General features: G+C 44.6%; 1 protein-coding gene across 1 annotated transcript in view; it reads left to right on the forward strand.

Moving 5' to 3' along the window:
- Positions 1-18460, forward strand: part of LOC138268283 (NACHT, LRR and PYD domains-containing protein 12-like) — a 953091-nt gene that overhangs the window by 654200 nt on the left and 280431 nt on the right. The window contains exon 6 of the mRNA XM_069217781.1: positions 2631-4359. Coding sequence (XP_069073882.1) covers positions 2631-4359 — 1729 coding nt within the window. The remainder of the gene's footprint in view (positions 1-2630; positions 4360-18460) is intronic.

Raw genomic sequence — 18460 nt, forward strand, 5'->3', positions numbered from 1 at the left:
GTCTTTCCCTGTGTGAGTATAGCGGCCTAGTGCAGCAGTCAGCATCCCCATTTGAGCTCCACCAGCACCCACATACAGCAGTGTTCTCTGTGACGCGGCCCATCTGCTGCCAGACATCATGTCACGAGCCTTGCAGCCGAGCCACACCTGCCGATTTCCCCCCCCTCCAGTTCTCTGCCAGGTAATGCTGCAGTCCTCCGCCGCCTGCAGCTGTAAACCTGGGCTGCAAGTGCCTGCCTTTCTGCTTCTGTTCACCCAGCACCTCATCCCAGCACGCCGTCTACTGGCCCAGGCACAGGCTGCACCACTGGCAGCTCACCTAGCTTTACTCCCCACTTTGCTGTCTCTACACCAGCAAGCCGGTTGGATTCTGCGCAATTCCCACTGTCCCCTGTATCTGTAGATGGCCATCGGAGCTATGGATTATTATGGATTATGTGCACTGGGTCTCAGGGCTCAGCAAGGTGCTTGGCCCACCTGGCTCTGCCATGGTCACAACTTGATAATCCAGGAAACCCTCACCCATTAGCAGACCTGCCAACTCACACAGTGGCACCATGTGGCCCAGAGTATTGGCTCCCCTCACACAGTCACCCTGTGAGGAGCCAATATCACATAGTGTCAAGATAACCAAGCTGAAAATTATAGTAAACAGTGGTTTTCAGGTCTTTTTGGTGGCTTTTTACTGCCGATGTCCCTTAATGGGTGTGAAAATACCCAAGGACATTGATAGCAGCCTCAACAAGCTTTTGTTTATTTTCTAGAGGAGGGGTTTGGGGCTGGGATGGGGGCAAAAGTGCCTCTTAGGTGCTTCTCGTTACGAGGCCACGCCCCCTCCAAGGCCCCGCCCCCTCATCACACTGTGAAGTTTTTGGTGAAGTTGGCAGGTCTGCATTGGCCATTGTAACCTTGTTTGCTCTGCCCACTCATATGAGCAGGTCAAATCATCACCACCAAACCCAAGTCTCCGGAAAGTGCAGACATGAATTTACAAGGTGAACAAGAGATTAAACTATTAAACGTGTAATAAATTGAAAATGCAGCATTTGTTCAATAAAGTGAACTTGTGCTTCATAAAATACAAACGGCCTGCTTGTAAATTTTAATTCGGTTCCTTGGATTTTCATTGCATTTAAAATCACCCTATCAACTTTTTGGTACACAACACAGTCACAGTAATTCTGGATCGCATTCCTCTCCTCAGCCTCAAGTATACTTTTTTTTCTCTCATTTTGATTTTTTTTAAAGCTTTCTATCAAAAATATCTGACATAGTATTGCATGCTATATGACCACAAATAACAGTTTGATTGGTCGCGTACAGGTGTATATGTGAGGAATGAAAGGAGGTGAAGCAAACCAGACAGGACATACACAACATAGATTGCAAATGTATATGTTTGCTGAATACAGATCATGTTTAGAGGTGCAAGGACTGCCGGAGTAGTCAATCAGTAGGATATTCAGTCGGCATCGTAGTGAGATTTCAGGTCTATTTTGAATGCAGATACAAGGGAGACTGCCCAGAGATGCTGAGGGGCACAATGGGTGCTGTGTGTCATGATTTCACGGGGTCAATTCTGTCATCTATATAAGGTTCCACCGCCACCACTTTCAAAGTTCACTTGCCGCCTTTGGTCTGGAGCAGTGGTTCTGCCTTTTATATTTTTTTACTTTTGTGGATCCCACTGAAAGACTACTGGTGGGGGTTCTCACGAATCAAGCTAAAGACGCCAACCTACTTTTTAGCTTCCAATTTAAAATTCCTTCATACTTACAGGAAGTTTTAAAATGTTCATTTTTACATTTTGCTTTCTGTGTGTACATACTTTATAGTTCTGCTGCCCCTTCTGTTAACCCTCCCACCCCATGACCAATGAATGGTGCTAATACTGCAGCATACACAAGTGCAGTTCCACGGTTCTGCATCAGAATGGGGCCTATAATAAAAGGGGTTACTTAGATTTGTCACGTCTCAGCCGGTTCTCTGTCTTGAAGCCACATATATTAAGTTGCACAACTATGGGCATACATATGTGGGTTCTGCTAATTTGCATTCTTTATTACATTTATGATGGGGAAAGTCAAACCGATTTACCAGAATTCAATAAATAAATCCAGGAATGCACAGGCTACTCACACCAGGCAGAGTCCATCATGACATTTCTCCATTTACCTGACCGTCAATCCCTCACACTAGCTCTAATTTACTGTACCCTTTCTTTAGCTGTGTTATTTAACAGGGCCACTCAATGCAGTTACATGTAAACATATTATTGTTAGTTTTATGACTTTCAAGAAAGCAAATCAGCACATCAATGTCAGTTCCTAGTAAACATATCATTACACTGTGGATGACCATAGACACCAGAATTCTCAGTAGTGAGGTTCTCAGATGCTGGGACAAGGCCAACGGACAAGCCGAGCGCACGTCAGCCAATGCCAGTTACATCCTTTATCATGGAGGTCATAATTAACTCCTGGTGCCCAGCACCAGAAAACACATGCTAAAATACATAATTAAGCAATGATATGAAGTGCTACCTTATTGTATGATTGCGATATGTGACTTAGATTACGTATAACACATTGATGAATACTAAACACACTTTATTTTATCTCTAATTTCAGACTGCCAGCAACTGCTCAAGGATCGTTTGTTTAATATGACAAACAACTTAAAAGAATACGCTGCCCCCGGGCAGTCCCAGGGGCCTCAAAGTTTTCCAATCTCTGAACGATATGTGGAGCTGGTGGTGATATCAGAGCGTAGCTTCAGGAAACAAGTCCTTCATGAGGCTCTGGAAGCTGGTGAGCTCCATGAGTATCATCTTCGACAGAAAGTACAGACAGGACTGGAGCGAATAACGCCCAACCGGCTCTTTCGCTGGTGCTTCCGATCGCATCGCATGCCTCAGTCTGTCTTGGTGACTGGCGTGCCAGGAGTGGGAAAGACCACACTTATGCAAAAGTTTATTTTTGAATGGGTGAATGGAAAGCATTACCAAAAATTTGCCTTTATTTTCTTCTTCAAATTTCGTGAACTGAAACAAAATGATAAAGATACACAAACAAGCTTGGAACTGCTGATCCTTCAAGAATATCCTTTCCTCAGGGAAAAACTTGGGATGATCCTGGAGGACCCGCAAAAGCTGCTCTTTATCTTTGATGGCTTGGATGAAAGCAGGTGTGAAGTAGATCTCAGCAGCAGGGGCTTCCAAGATCTGTGTGTCCGCCCAACACAGGTAAAGACTACAAGTTCGATTGTAGCCAGTCTGGTAAAGCAAACCCTGGTCAAGGGTTGTTGTGTGTTGCTGACAAGTCGTCCATTTGCTCTACAGAAAGTTGAGACTGGTATTCTTCATCGATCTGCTGAGATTGTGGGATTTCTCTCCAAAGAGCGAGAAGGGTACTTTACTAAGTTTTATAACAATGATGCTATATCGTCTAAAGTGTTCCAGTACGTGAGGGACACAGGAATTCTGTACACACTCTGTTATAATCCATCATATTGTTGGATAACATGCACTGCATTAAAACCTTGTTTTACTAAGCAGGCAGAAAAACCATTGGCTCCTCCCAAAACAGTGACTCAGCTCTTTGTGAGTTACATCTCAAATATACTGAAAAATCACACTACCGAATCCAGTTGCGTTGCAACTAATTTTAAAGGGATTGGATGGCTAGCTGACCATGGGGTCAGAAACCGAATTTTTGTTTTCTACAATGATGATTTGTCAGCATTCGAGGTCAGACCTTCAATGTTATTGTCAGGTTTCATGATGGAAAGTATTCAAATGGATGGAAAATCTGAAGTTACCCGTTCTTTCCTCCACCTCACCATTCAGGAGTTTTGGGCTGCCATGGTATATTACCTTGATTACACAAAAGAGCGTTTTAAGGAGTTGATTCAGACAGTTACAGACTGTGAAGATGGACGATATGAAATCCTCTTGCGCTTTCTTGCTGGCCTTTCCCACCCTCCAAGTCGGTCACAACTTGAAACCTTCCTAGGGCGGCAGTTCTCTGCAGAAGCAACACGGGAAGTCATCAAGTGGCTAGGAGAGAAAGTTCACCAGGAACTAGAGTCATTAAAGATAAATAAGGATAAGAGGAAGCTCATGAACATGTTCTGTTTTCTTTTTGAGTCCCGTAACAGCTCCCTTGTACGTGATAGAGTGGGACAAGGCACGTCTCTCGACTTCTCTGAATATTACCTTACTCCAGTAGACTGCACTATCCTCTCATACATACTTGGATGCTGTAAGGAGACTGAAAATCTCAACCTGGATTCCTGTTTCATACAGACTGAGGGTTTGGAGAAACTTACTCCAGTTCTATACAGTATCAAGGAACTGAGGTAAGATTCAGTTTCTTTATGAGAAAGTTAACTGGTATTGTTACTAATAACAGATTTGCAGCAAGAATGATACAACCAGCAAAGCCCATATACTAATTAGTATATTGAACTAGTACTGTTCAAAGTGAAAAAAGCATCTGCTTTTTTCAATCCCTGTACTTGCTCTCCACACATTATCTGTTCAAAATGTGTTTCTTCCCAAACTTAAAAGGACAGGGTATTAGGAGAAAAAGAGGGATAAACTCCAGAGTTAACACCTCTTCTATGGGAATTCCTTAGAAGTCACTAGCATCTGTACAGAAATGTAACCTACACCTGTGAGTTAGCTATATGTATATGTTTACGCTCACAATTTTGAGTAACCACTACTTTTGGCTTTCACCATTGGTCAGGCTATTTACAAACGTAACAAGCAACCAACACTTGGGAGTAATTTACATGTGTAATTTACTGTTACACTTTTGAGAACTTTACTGCTTTTGGCTATACACAATCTTTGAGTATAAAGTTATTTAAAAGTGTAGACTAATACATCTTCACCTTGAAAGGGGAAGAAGCAAAATTTATGAGTGTACTACTGTCAAAGAGAAACCATAGTAATTCCAGCAAAACGCCTAGCCAACTAAAGATGCTGTAATACCCTCTAACAGAAAAAATGGAAGTTGGAACTTAAAATAAAGCTCAATTGGAAATAATGTTAAATTAAGATATATTAAATTATTTAAAATACTTGAAAATATAAACAAATATAATTTATAGTAACAATATCTAAAAATAAAACATTTATAATTTAGTTGTGAATTATTTTAACCTATTTTACATAAATTTAACATTAATATTGTTTACATGTAAGCAATTCGCTTTTAAATATGTCTATATATCATTTGTCCTAATTATTAATACATAATAAAAATAATTTATTTTCTATTTTAAAATCCAGTAAATGTTTTTATTTAATTTAATATATTTAAATTAATTAAAGAGTTAATCCATAATACAGTTAATAGTTATGTAGCATTTGTTATTTTGGTCAACATTTACAACAAATGTAATTTACATTATTTTTCATATACAGATATTGTTACTTATCTATTACAAAGCTTAATAAACTTTTTTTCTGATTTGCCCTACTTTATCATAGGGAGATCATCACTGTGAATGTTGGGTATCCCAATGGTAAAGTATAGGGAAAAGTAAAGAAGTTTATTTACATAAAGAACCATTAAAACATGTTATCATAAATATTCATGTAAATTAAAATTCTATATTTATTTAAATGTATTATTTAAAACAATGGTTCCCAACCTTTTGATTTCTGTGGACCCCCATTTTAACATTAATGGAACCCAGGGACCCCCACTGAATCATCATTGGAATCCGGGAACCCCCGCCTGAGTCATTACTGGAAGCTGGGGACCCAGTTTGTCAAAATTTGTTAATATTTTTTAATTTTCTAAGCTCTCGCGGACCCCCTGAGAAGTCTTCTTGGATCCCCAGGTGTCCCCGGACCACTGATTTAAAATGTAAAACAAATATCATACGTGGATAGCAGCCATCTGTAAACAGCTGACCAACATGTCTGAGATCGCATTTAAATAAAGTCAGTTTCTCTCTGTAAAAACAACTATATTTTCAACATGCAGAAAGGAAAAGGGGCGGTCCCAAGGGCACCCATTCCTTTCTGTGATAGGCTTACCATGTAATTTGACTAGTCGATCATTTTTTTTAATGGTTTGTCCAAGCTTGTGCTTGAACGCCAGTGTTTCTTTTTGTAAGACAAAGGACCTGGGATGATTTATGTTCTGGAAGGCTTACTATATTACAAGTATCATAACACTGCAGTAGGTCCAAACTGGTAGAGTGTTTCCAATCAATTATTGAATCAAAGGAGTCTTCATTCCACCACTGTTTTTGTCACGCAGGTATTAAACCCTATGACTTCAGGCCAGTAGCAAATGTGTACATCATAAAACGTTCATGTTTGAAAGAATGCATAACGTTTACAGTCACTTCCAAAGCAGTGTTGTCACTGGTCCCAAAAGGAGTGGTATCCTCCCACAGAGCCAGCAGTACTTAGGACCTCATTTACTAGGCCCTGGTAGCACACCGCGCCACCAAAGCATCATTTGTTTTACTCTCCAGTGGCGCAATGTGCCTGCCTGTATTTACAAGGCCAAGCAAGGCCACCTTGTGTGGTTTTTCGTGGCCTTGTAAATATGGACCCCTTTCACGCATAACACTGCATGAAAGGGGCGTTCCGTGGGTATTACTGTGGGTTTTCCCAGAGCTACACCCATGGAACCTGACGGAATCTAATGCATTCCCAGATTTACAGGTCTGGGAATGAGTCAGATTTCTACACCACCTCAGGGGTGGTGCAACAGGATGAATAATATTATCTCTCCCCTTTTTTCCTCTTTCTATGCGTTCTGCATTCTACAGCACACATAGAAAGAGGAAAACACCATTAATGATTGTTTATGTGCAGGAAGGTGGCCCTTCCTGCACCTAAACAACCATCCCTGCAACACAGGCACCATGGTGCAAGGCTGCCTGCGTTGGCGGTAGTCAGCAATTTGTGCGCCAGCGCACAGGACAAGGACAGGGATGCGCTGTATCTTATATATAGATACGGCACATTCCTGCCCTTTTGTTTTGATGCAAGGCGGCGCAGAAAAAAGGCTTGCAGCACTGCCCTGAGCCAAAACCTAGTAAATGAAGCCCTTGGTGTCTTGTATATTCGTCCTGTTGTGCATTGCAGATTCACTGATCCAATCTACTGTGCGATGATTGTGTAGCTGCCACAGAATTAAATATGCTGTGACTGCCATTTATCAAACACTGAGTACCAAGCACTGTGGCATGAAAAGTAAAAAGAAAACAAACAATGGGGGCAGAGTTAATGTACTGTGACCCTTGGTCCATGTTGGAGTCCCAGTGGGATCTTCCTGGCATTATAATAATTATCAGATATTTAATTTGTACTGCACTCATGAATCTTGTAGTGGATGTGTGAATCCTGGACCGTCCTGGGCCTCAGAAGTTGCACAGGATTTACAAACTCTGTAAAAAAAAAAAAAAAAAAAAAAAAGTGCAACGGATGGATTTTGCTCCTAACCATAACTTGCAGTTTTCATAGATTTTTAGGTTTTGTGGTTTATTTCATAACAATAGCTGCACTGTAACTGCATTTTAACCTTTAGTTTTTTCATTGAATGTATATTAGCTATATATCCAAATCATGCCCTTGCAAGGCTAGAGTGGTGCATAATTTATGTAAAACAGGAAAAGGGAACCTGGGAAGATACTAAGGGCCTTATTTGGGGTTTGGCGGATAGGGTTACTCCATCACAATTATATCCTATTGGAATCGTAATATGGCGGTTGGGATATTTGTCACATTTATGATGGAGTAACTTGTCGGTCAAACTCTAAATTAGTCCCTAAGTATAGGAGGAACCCAGTGGTACCCACTACACACCAAGCTTATCTTATACTTCATAAAAGGTTAGCAGATTTAGAGTTTCTGTCATGTTATAGATGCACTCCATTTAAAAGAGTAACTCTCTACCTAAAAACTGGGAATTACATACATATAGAAGTAACTAACTCCTCCTTGAGGCACACACATTAGATATCAATATGATTTCGAGACAGGCAACTTAAAGTGGTGTTTGTATATCTGATAGTTAAGTTATCACTGAGTTCACGCTATGGTCTCTTTTGCAAATGTCCTTTAAAGATTAACCACTCAAAGAGGCGGGTTCCCCTCCCTGGAAAACATTGAGACATCACCTAACAATTACACATAATTAACCAAGCTGATCTTATCATTTCTACATCATCATTAACACCAGCTTGCTCCATGGCAAGTTTTCATATCCATTTTTAATGATTGTTCCTTTGTTTTACGCTCTTCTTCTCGTCTCTTTTTCTGCCTAATGGTCCACAGGAATTGGCTTCCTTGAAATAGGATCATTTTTTAGTGGTTAGCAAACCATCTCTGCACTTTTATGGTCACGGATCTGAATTCTCCATATGGTCATGCACATAAGTTTCTTAGGTCATGGGCATTTAATGACACGAATCACAGTGAACAAACAGTTTCTCCTGATTCTTTTAGCAGGTGAAACACAACATTTGGCTCACTAATGGTTGTAACGAGAAATCAACAAAACTCTACAGAGATTCTGAAAGAGACTGCAGACTAAAGGCATAATTTGAGTTTTTTATGCCCTGAAGGAGGTCCTTGACTTTGGGTGTAACATAGGTCCTGAAACTATTCAATAAATATGGGGGGGAGGGGGTCATTAAAAGAGATAGATAACATCTAAAATATAGCTTTAGTTGATTTTTATGATGCCATTCGGTCAGCATAGTTAACTGGAGAACCTTTATTGGTGACATTTTAATGAATGCTATGCATTTAGTAATACTGATACCCGGCCATATGTTCTTTCGAGTACTGTGAAAATTCAGTGGGGGCTATCTTCTTTTGTATTAGAAATATATTTTCTCCAATGCCCACTTCAATCAATCAATCAATCAAAGAAACTTATAGAGCGCGCTACTCACCCGTGAGGGTCTCAAGGCGCTGGGGGGGGAGGGGAGGGGAGATCACTGTTCGAAAAGCCAGCTCTTAAGTCTCTTCCTGAAGAGTAGGAGGTCCTGGGTCTTGCGGAGGTGAGTGGGGAGGGAGTTCCGGGCCCTGGGGGCCAAATAGGAGAAAGATCTGCCTCCAGTGGTGGTGTGTTTGATGCGAGGAACTGTGGCGAGAGAGAGGTCGGCGGAGCGGAGGTGGCGTGTGGAAGGTCACTCTTTTGTTAAGGTAGGTTAGGCCGGTGTTGTGGAGGGATTTGTGTGCGTGGATGAGGATCTTAAAGGTGATCCTTTTGTCTATGGGGAGCCAGTGGAGGGATTTGAGGTGTGGTGAGATGTGTTCATGTCGGGGGAGGTCGAGGATGAGTCGTGCTGCTGAGTTCTGGATTTGCTGTAGTTTGCGCTTGAGGTTTAGTGTGGTGCCGGCATAGAGGGCGTTGCCATAGTCAAGCCTGCTGCTGATGAGTGCGTGGGTGACTGTCTTTCTGGTCTCTGTGGGGATCCATTTGAATGTTTTTTTCAGTGTGCGGAGTGTGTTAAACCATGAGGATGTGAGGGCCTTGATTTGTTGGGTCATGGAGAGAGAGGAGTCCAGGATGATGCCGAGGTTGCGTGCGTGGTTTGCGGGGGTGGGTGCGGGGCCTAACGTGATGGGCCACCAGGATGGGTCCCAAGTTTTTTTGTGTAGGCCAAAAGTGATTATTTCGGTTTTGTTGTAGTTGAGTTTAACGTGGTTGGCTGTCATCCAGGCAGCGGTGTCAAGGAGTGCAACGTGTAGGTTGGATTTGGCGGTGTTGGGGTTGCGGGTGAGGGAGAAGATGAGTTGCGTGTCATCAGCGTATGAGTGGATGGTGATGCCGTGGGGTTTGAGGATGTTGGCTAGTGGGGCCATGTAGATGTTAAAGAGTGTGGGGCTGAGGGAGGAGCCTTGTGGGACTCCGCAGGTGATTTTGGTGGGGGAGGATTGGAAGGGTGGGAGACGGACTTTTTGGGTTCTGTCAGTAAGGAAGGAATGAGCCAGTCCAGGGCTTTGTGGCGGATCCCGGCGTCGTGAAGTCGTGTGCGGAGTGTGTGGTGGCAGACAGTGTCAAAGTCTGCGGAGAGGTCCAGGAGTATGAGTGCTACGGTCTCGCCCATGTCGACTCTGGATCTGATTTCGTCGGTGCATGCGATGAGAGCGGTTTCCGTGCTGTGGTTCTTGCGGAACCCAGATTGGGAGGGGTCGAGTGTGTGGTTTGCCTCAAGGAAGTGGGATAGGAAGGAGTTGACTATTGTTTCTGTGACCTTGGCTGGGAAAGGGAGGAGGGAGATGGGGCGGTGGTTGGAGAGGTCATCTGGGTCGGCTTTGGTTTTTTTTAGGAGCGCGGTTACTTCTGTGTGTTTCCAGAGGTCTGGGAAGGTGGCGGTTTCGAATGAGCTGTTGATTATGGCACGGAGTTTGGGGGCGATGGTGGGGCTAGCCTTGTTGTATATTCGGTGGGGGCATGAGTCGGAGGGGGAGCCAGAGTGAATGGAGTTCATTGTTATTTCAGTTTCTTCGTCGGTGGTGGGGGCCCAGGTGGTGACTAGGTTGGGGGGTGGGTGTGGTGGGTTTGCGTTGGGTGGGTGGAGGGTGCGTGTGGAGGGTGTGTGTGGTATGAAGCTGTTGTGTATGTCCAGGATTTTGCGATGGAAATTATTTGAGAGGGAGTTGCAGAGGGTTTGTGTGTGCGTGGGCTCTTGGTTGCTGGCTTTGGGTTTGGAGAGCTCTTTGATGATGATAAAGAGTTCTTTGCTGCTTTGGGAGTTGTTGTCAATGCGTTCCTTGTACTGTGCTCTTTTGGTGGTGCGTATGAGTCGGTGGTGGTTGCGTGTGGTGGTTTTGAGGGCGGAGAAGTTTGTGGTGGAGGGTTCTTGTCTCCAAGTTTTCTCTGCTTTGCGGCATTTGCGTTTGGACTCTTGAGTTCAGGGGTGAACCATGGGGCGTTCTTGATATTGCGGGTGGTGATGTTTTTTCTGAGGGGCGCGAGAGCGTCAGCACAGGTGGTGATCCATTTGTTGAGGTTGTGTGTGGCGGTGTTGGGGTCGGTGGTGTTGGGGGGGTTTGTGTCAGTTGGGAGTTCAGGCGCTCAGTGGGGATCTTGTCCCACATGCGGTAGGGGGTGGTGTGTTGGTGGTGGTGTGTGGGTGGTTTGTTGTAGGAGAAGTGGACGCAATGCTGGTCCGTCCATTGGAGTTTGGTGGTGTGGGTGTAGGTGACGTGTTGGCTTGAGGTGAAAATTGCGTCAAGTGTGTGTCCAGCCGAGTGGGTCGGGGCTGTGACCAGTTGTTTGAGTCCCAGGTTGGTGAGGTTGTCCAGGAGGGAGGAGGAGTTGTGGTCGTGAGGGTTATCCAGGTGGAAGTTGAAGTCGCCGAGGAGTATGTAGTCTGTGGAGGGGAGAGCGTGCATGCTGATGGTGTCAGCGATGGTGTCACAGAAGGGGGGGCGTGGTCCTGGGGGTCTGTATATGAGTGTGCCTCTGAGGGTGGTGGTGGTGTTGTTGATGTGAATGAGGAAGAGCATGTGTTCTGCGTTGTTGAGGGTGTCGAGGGTGTTGGTGGTGACCTTGATGGTGTCTCTGTGAAGGATGGCGATGCCGCCTCCTGGTTTGTTAAGGCGGTCTTTGCGTTGGAGTTTGTAGCCCTCTGGGGTGGCTGTGGCTATGTCTGGCTCGGATGTAAGGTTTGTCCATGTTTCTGTGAGAAAGACAATGTCGGGTGAGTGTGATGTGATGAGGTCCCAGAGTCCTATGGCATGTTTGTGTAGGGACCGGGTGTTTAGTAGCAGACAGCTGAGATGGTTGCGGGTGGTGTGGTTGTTGTGATGTGAGATAGTGTTTGCGGGGGTGCTTGTGGTGTTGCTGTGGGTAGAGGTGGCATTGGCGTGGGGCTTGTGTAGGTTGTGGGTGCGGACGTTGTTATGTGGAGGCTGTTGTGTTTGGTGTTGGTGTGGGGTGCGTGGGAGGTGGAGCAGGAGAATAGGCAGGTGCGGCAGGAGAAGGGGCCTTGTGTATGTGTGTGTGTGTGTGTGTGGGGCTGGTTTGAATGCAGTTGAGCGAGCTCCGGGGTTGAGGGAGAGGAGGGAGTGGGGGTAGCAGTGTAGTCTGGGGGGGGTTTGGCTGGTTGGGCCAGGGGGACTGGCGCTGGGCAGGCGCAGACGGGCTTGCCTCTGGCGCACCAGCGGCGCGGCCGTGCATCAATCGCCGTTAAGAGGGGGAGGTGGGAGGGAGGGGCAGCTGGGAGGCAGGAGGGGGGCGGGAACGGGAGAGCGAATGGTGGCGGGAGGGGGGCGGGGCCGCAGGGACGCAGCAGCGGGGAATAAGCAGAGCCGGGGGAGCGCACAAGGGTCGAGATGACCCAGAAAAGAAGAAACGGTGTGGTAAAAACAGTGGAGAAAGGTACAGAAACAATAAACAATGCACAGATTAGCAAAGAACAGCGGAAGGCAGAAGCAAGAAAGATAAGGTCAGAAACAGTGTAAACGGCACAAAAACAATAAACAGGCACAGAATAGTAAAGAACAGCGGAAGGCAGAAGCAAGAAAGATACGGTCAGAAACAGTGTAAACGGCACAAAAACAATAAACAAGGCACAGAATAGTAAAGAACAGCGGAAGGCAGAAGCAAGAAAGATACGATCAGAAACAGTGTAAACGGCACAGAAACAATAAACAAGGCACAGAATAGTAAAGAACAGCGGAAGGCAGCAGAAGAAAGATACGGTCAGAAACAGTGGCAAAGGCACAAAAACAAAACACAGTGCACAGAATAGTAACACTTACTAGCGTCACTGGACTCCAGGGATGTGGAGGAGGGCCTCGAACACGCGATCGGTCGCGTGGGCGGGGGTCGGGGAGAAGCGACACAGCAAGGTGGTGCTGTCGGCGCAGGGGAGCGAGCTCCGGCCAAAAAGGTCAGGGCACTTAATTCTAATGCAACAGTAATTGTGAAATCTTCTTGGGTAATCAATATTCAAAATGCATTTGAATTAAATACAATACATCTGTTTTAAGTGGGAATTCTAAATCATTGTCAGAGTGGAGAATCTAAAAAAGCAGCCTAGCCAAACCTTCATCAGATTCATAAAATCCATTTTATTGTTGGATAATCTTTTTAGGTTTTGGCTCTGTTCGCGTCATTCATCCACTCATTGTCGCTTTAGCAAACCTATTTAAGGAATCCATACCAACAACATTTGGAGAAAGAAAGGAGAAAGGTTTAGAATATAAATTAGTGAAATAAAATTTCCCCTTTAATTTGCATTGTAGCTGACTAACATTTAAAGCTGGAGTGAACTAAATTAAACACATTTTTGTATTAACACATCTGGCATCTCCTATCTAAATAGGGAGGGTTGCCATGTATGGTGATCTGGGTAAACTCTTTGAAATCCTGGAGGAAAATTGGAGTACTTTCACTACAGGGTCTCCCAGTCTTCAATTAAAAAATGTATAAAGGGGATCACCAAGCTATTTATAGGGTATGAAAATGAGGGCCCCAAATGGTAGTTGTAGACGGGTACACCTGGAATTTCTTCAGTAAAGCATTTCCAACATGCTATATCTCCTGGGGGGGTTTGCCCCAGGGGTTGTAGTCTGGCCACTTCCAAGTGCTCCTGACAGCAAATAATCTTCACTATTTTCTCCCTCACCCCTCTTCACTTAATCTCTCCCCTTATATACTCTCATACATGCAAGGAAGAACCTAGAAAATTTAAATATCTCCGACTGATCGGTGCGAACAAGAGTTTCCTGTCTAAATGAGTGCTCAGTTTGTGGAGGTGTTTTTCTTTTTTAAAAAGTGCCAAATGGTGCATTTGTTTTTAGTGAAATGTGTTGCAGGCAATTCTCAAGGGGCACTCATGATGTAATAAGGTAATGCCTGTTTGTTGAGACTGATCTACCCTTGGGTGTGCTGTAAGACTTTCTGTTTTTTACTACCTTCTATTTTTCCTTCTTCCTTTTTTCTTAGAGTTTTTTTCTATCGCTCATATCTTTTCACTTTCTTTGTTTTATTTCTGCCTTTCCCTTGCACCCCTGTTTCTTCCCAATTTTCATCATTGCTCATTTTCTGTATTCATTCCTGTACTTAGCTCCTTTACTAACTTTTCTTGGATTAGGTTGACTCCTCAACTCCATCTCGTAATTCTGTCATATCATTCCAGTGAACATGTATTTATGCGCTTCTGTCTGGAGAGGCCCATAAAGCACTAATTAGTCTACAGGTGTGCCCATAGAGGATGGCCTTGGGACCAGATAGCCTAGCTGCTGAATAGGGGGTTCCCTACACCACTGAATACATGGATAACTTCTGTGTTGTGTAAAAGGCTTATTAGTGGCTCCAGGCTCGCTCTTTTTCTTTTCTTCTTAACAATGATTTTTGGAAGGCCAAGTAAGACACCAAGTTGTTGAGTATTTTTAATACAATGTTCAACATAAACCTTTGAGTTTCCATGGCAATAACCTTTCTATATGTCTAAAGATGCAAGGTTGTCCTTGCATGAACCAGTACATGTTTCTCCTGACTGTACATAGAAACACAATCAGTCAATTAATCAAGTGTTTCGGGAGCCCACTACTCACCCGTAGGGTCTCCAGGCACTGATGGTTATCCTCAGAAATCAGTTGAAGAGCCAGGTCTTGAGGTCCTTCCTGAACTGAAGTAGCGATGGCGACCGTCTGAGGTGCAGCAGTAAGGTGTTCCAACCTTTAGCTGACAGGTATGAGAATGATCTTCCTTCAGCCAAGGACTTCTTTATGTGGGATACTTTGGCGAGTGACTGCTGGGACAAGCGGAGAGGTACTGGAAGGGGAGTACCAGGTGATGTGGTGGTTGAGGTAGATGGGTCTGCTGTCGTGGAGGTCTCTCTAGACGTGTACGAGAAGTTTGAAGTTGATCCTTTTCTCGACGATAAGCCAATGGAGGTTCCTCGGGTGTTCTGTGATGTGTTTTAGGCTGGGATGTCTAGGACGAGTCTGGAGGCGGCGTTCTGAATTTGTTGCAGATTGTTCAGGTTCTTCTTGGAAGTTCCAGTTTAGAGGTCATTGCCGTAGTCTAGTCTGCTTGTGATTAGGGCGTGTGTCACGGTTTTCTGGCAGTAGGTTGGTATCCATCTGAAGATCTTCCATATGAGTCGGAAGGTATGGAAGCAGGTGGAGGTGACGGAGTTGACCTGCCTGTGCATGGTGAGCGTTGAGTCGAGGATGACACCAAGGTTTTGTGCATGGTCTGTAGTGTTAAGGGCCACCAGAAGCCATCTGAGGCTGAAGAGGAGGGTCCCAGGATGAGGATTTTAAGAAGTAGGTTGGCAGTTACCGCCTGTGTGTATACTGTCACCCGCTTTTTAGTGGATTGAGCCCCGCAGTTCACCAAGCCCATTTGCTTTTGGTAAGGAATGGCAACTAGTACTAGTTCTGCTGTATCTCCAGGGCTGATTGATGGACCTTTTGCAGACTGTAGAACTGAGTAAACTGGTATAGGTTTGGGGGTGCATTTTGGTGATTGGATAAGAGGTGAAGGATTAAGCAAAGCTTTTTGTTCTGAAATGTTAATGCCCCATAATTCAAATTGATCCTCACATGCTAAGATTGAATGAGCTTTAGCTTCTGATCACCATAGTGTAAGTGTGTATTCTGGGGTGTTAGGGTCTTCACTAGGACGAAATCTGACTGAGACCAAATCTGTGGATTACGGTGCTTCAAAGATGGAACTACAGCAAGGAGCCACATTCAATTTCCTCTATTTAGGGTGTCACGGTGGCCCGCAGGATGTATTCTGGTTTCATGAGAATGCAAGTGTTAGGGGGCATCCTCGTAGGGAAGTATTTCAAGCTCGAGGTTTTGCGCCTTGGTTCTAACTTTCGATTTCTTCACTTAGATGATGTTCCAACCCCAATGGCCCAAGGCCCTGGCTCGTTGTCCTCTTTGTTGCCGATTTGAGGGCCTACCCTCTTATTCAATTGCAGAGCCTTTTGCGTATTTTGATGTGAACCAGTGGAGATGGTTTTTTGAAGTTGGGGTGTCTTTGACTGTGGCTTTCTGCTTGTATCAGGACCATTAAATCTAACCACCAATCTGGGAGTTGTGTTGCTTGAAATATTTGCCATGCAGACTATTCTTGCTCTGCTTTGTGGGGATTGTAGAGAAATTGCGCTATCCCCACTTTTGGCTAGGCTTTCGTGTTGTGGCAGTTGGGGCGCTGTTTGTTTCCTAACTTGCCCTGCTACTTTTATCCTATATGACTTCCGATCTGTTGTAGTTTTTAGTAGTTCTGTTGGTCTCTTAAGGGGTTTACATCTTGGTTGCTAGAATCAGTCTGAGTTTCTATTTGATCTGATACTGCTACATGTAAAGTTGTAACTGCTGTAGAGACAGTCCGAGCTGATAGTTGTGGTGTCCTTTCTTCGAACTATACTTGTTTGCTGGAATCATTCAAGGTTTCTGTTTCAGCTTGAGCTTCCACTGCTGCATACGAAAAGGTGGCCTTTTTTGAAGATGTATGAACTGATGATAGGTATGTCCTCTCTGTTCGGTGTTCAGGCTGATCTGTGACTGTGGGAGTTAATACTGATTCAGTGCTCATGTGGGCATGGACTTGAGTGGGTGTGATGAGGGATTTTTTTCTCTTCTGCTTAGCTACAAATATCGAATATACCCTTGATTATGCTTAATTGACCTGATAGTGTAATTTGTTCCTGGCCTTACTTACTCTCTTCCTCTGGTGCTTGGTTAACCTATCTGGATTAGGCTCGTTAGGGTTGGTAGTTTTTGTTGGTAGCTCAGTTGTCACCAAAGCCATGTTGTTGGTCTTTTGTTGACTTGCCCCGATAGGGGGATTAGTTTGTGTTTGGAAATGTTGTTTAGTTGGTGGCATTTGAGTCGGTGCAGCTTGCTGTTGGCTTCTGCTACCACTCTTCTGCTACCATTAGATACTTCATTTGGAGTGGCAGATTTTCTTTGATTGATGATGCTTTCCAGAATAGTAAGTAGTGTGCTGCCAATAATCAGACCACATGTGCAGGGGATTGGCGTCTTGAACCCGCGTTATTAAGGTGGTTAGTTTTTTCCATCTTGGCACTTATGTCCACTACATGCATTGCCATTACGTTCATGAAGTCAATTTGGATGTCTAGTTTAACTGACTGCATGTTAAGCACCTGTATTAATGCTTGAATTATGCTGAGTAATGAGCTGTAATATGTTGATAATCTGTCCGGGTGTTCACAGAGTGGATCATGTAGGTGTTGCTCTAGTGTTGGCTGGAGGGGGGGTCTCACTTCCCCGCTTGTATGACGATAAGTGTGGAAAGAGCTAAACATTTGAGGTGATTCTGTCTTTTGTAGCTTTTGCTCCTCATATGTTGAATGGAGCTGCGTAATAGATGATATAGGAGATGCTTCTTGGGCGCATAGTTCTGTTGGACGTAATGGAGCAATTACTGGTTGTTGTTTCTGTTGAGTGCAAGGAGAGTGCTCCATGTTGATCATTCTGACTTCCATCGCTCTGATCAGGTCAGCGTTGCTTGATAATGAGATTGAATGGAGCAAAGAATGATCTGGCGTCCTGGTTGATTCCTTTGGTGGTCATGAGAGTAGTTAGTCCTTAGGCCCAACTGTGGCTCATATGAGCTGGTGAAAGGTGCATCTATTGAAAAGGGGTACAGACTGAATGAGGCATGCACCTGAGCTTGTATTTCAGTTGCTTTTGGTACAGGCACATTGGAGCTGTTGCTAGGGGACGAGATAGCTGTAATTGTGATTTTGCCTTCGGCCATGTGTAAACCCTGCGTTGAAACCGGGCTTAGGGTTTTGAGTTGAGATTGTTGTTTAAGAGGTGATGGAAGTCCTATAGTCCTTTGGATTTTTGAGTAGATGGCTGCCGCTGGGTCTTGAGAAATGTAAACTTTTGATTGATAATACCCTGGCCGAAATAATTTTGTATTGGGCGATACCAATAGATTTGTCTCATGGTGGCCTGGGATGGTTGCTGCTTTAAAAAATTTGATATTTCTTTTTTTGGTTGATGCGTTTTGCTAGTTTTGGAAGGGCCTGCTGTCTTACCCATCCTGATCGCATGTTTAGGCACAGTAGTCTTAAATTAGCTGAAGTAAGTTAAATTGAACTTTCGCTTGCCGGTTACTTGCAGTTGGGCTGCTTCTTGTTGTTTAGGATGTTCCGCACAAGGGTCCCAAAGGTCCTGCTGCATGGTGGAGCCGAAGTCGATTGACAGCCGTGCAGGTCCGAAGAAATGGGGGAGCGGGCGGGACACTACAGGCCACCCACAAGCCGCTTCCACAGTGGGCTTGGGCACCTGATCAGTGAACTGCTCTGCCTCCCATGGCTCCACCTGCTAAGTAGAGCCCTCATCCCTCGTTCATCTGAACTCCTGACCCCTGTCAGGAGTTCGAGGCCCTCCTCCACCCACAGGCTTCTGCCTGCGCCTCATCCCTGGTGCCTAGTGGGAAAGCTCTGCTTTCCCACTAGGCTG

The sequence above is a fragment of the Pleurodeles waltl genome, chromosome 12 (genome assembly GCF_031143425.1).
Source record: "Pleurodeles waltl isolate 20211129_DDA chromosome 12, aPleWal1.hap1.20221129, whole genome shotgun sequence".
Lineage (NCBI taxonomy): Eukaryota > Metazoa > Chordata > Amphibia > Caudata > Salamandridae > Pleurodeles > Pleurodeles waltl.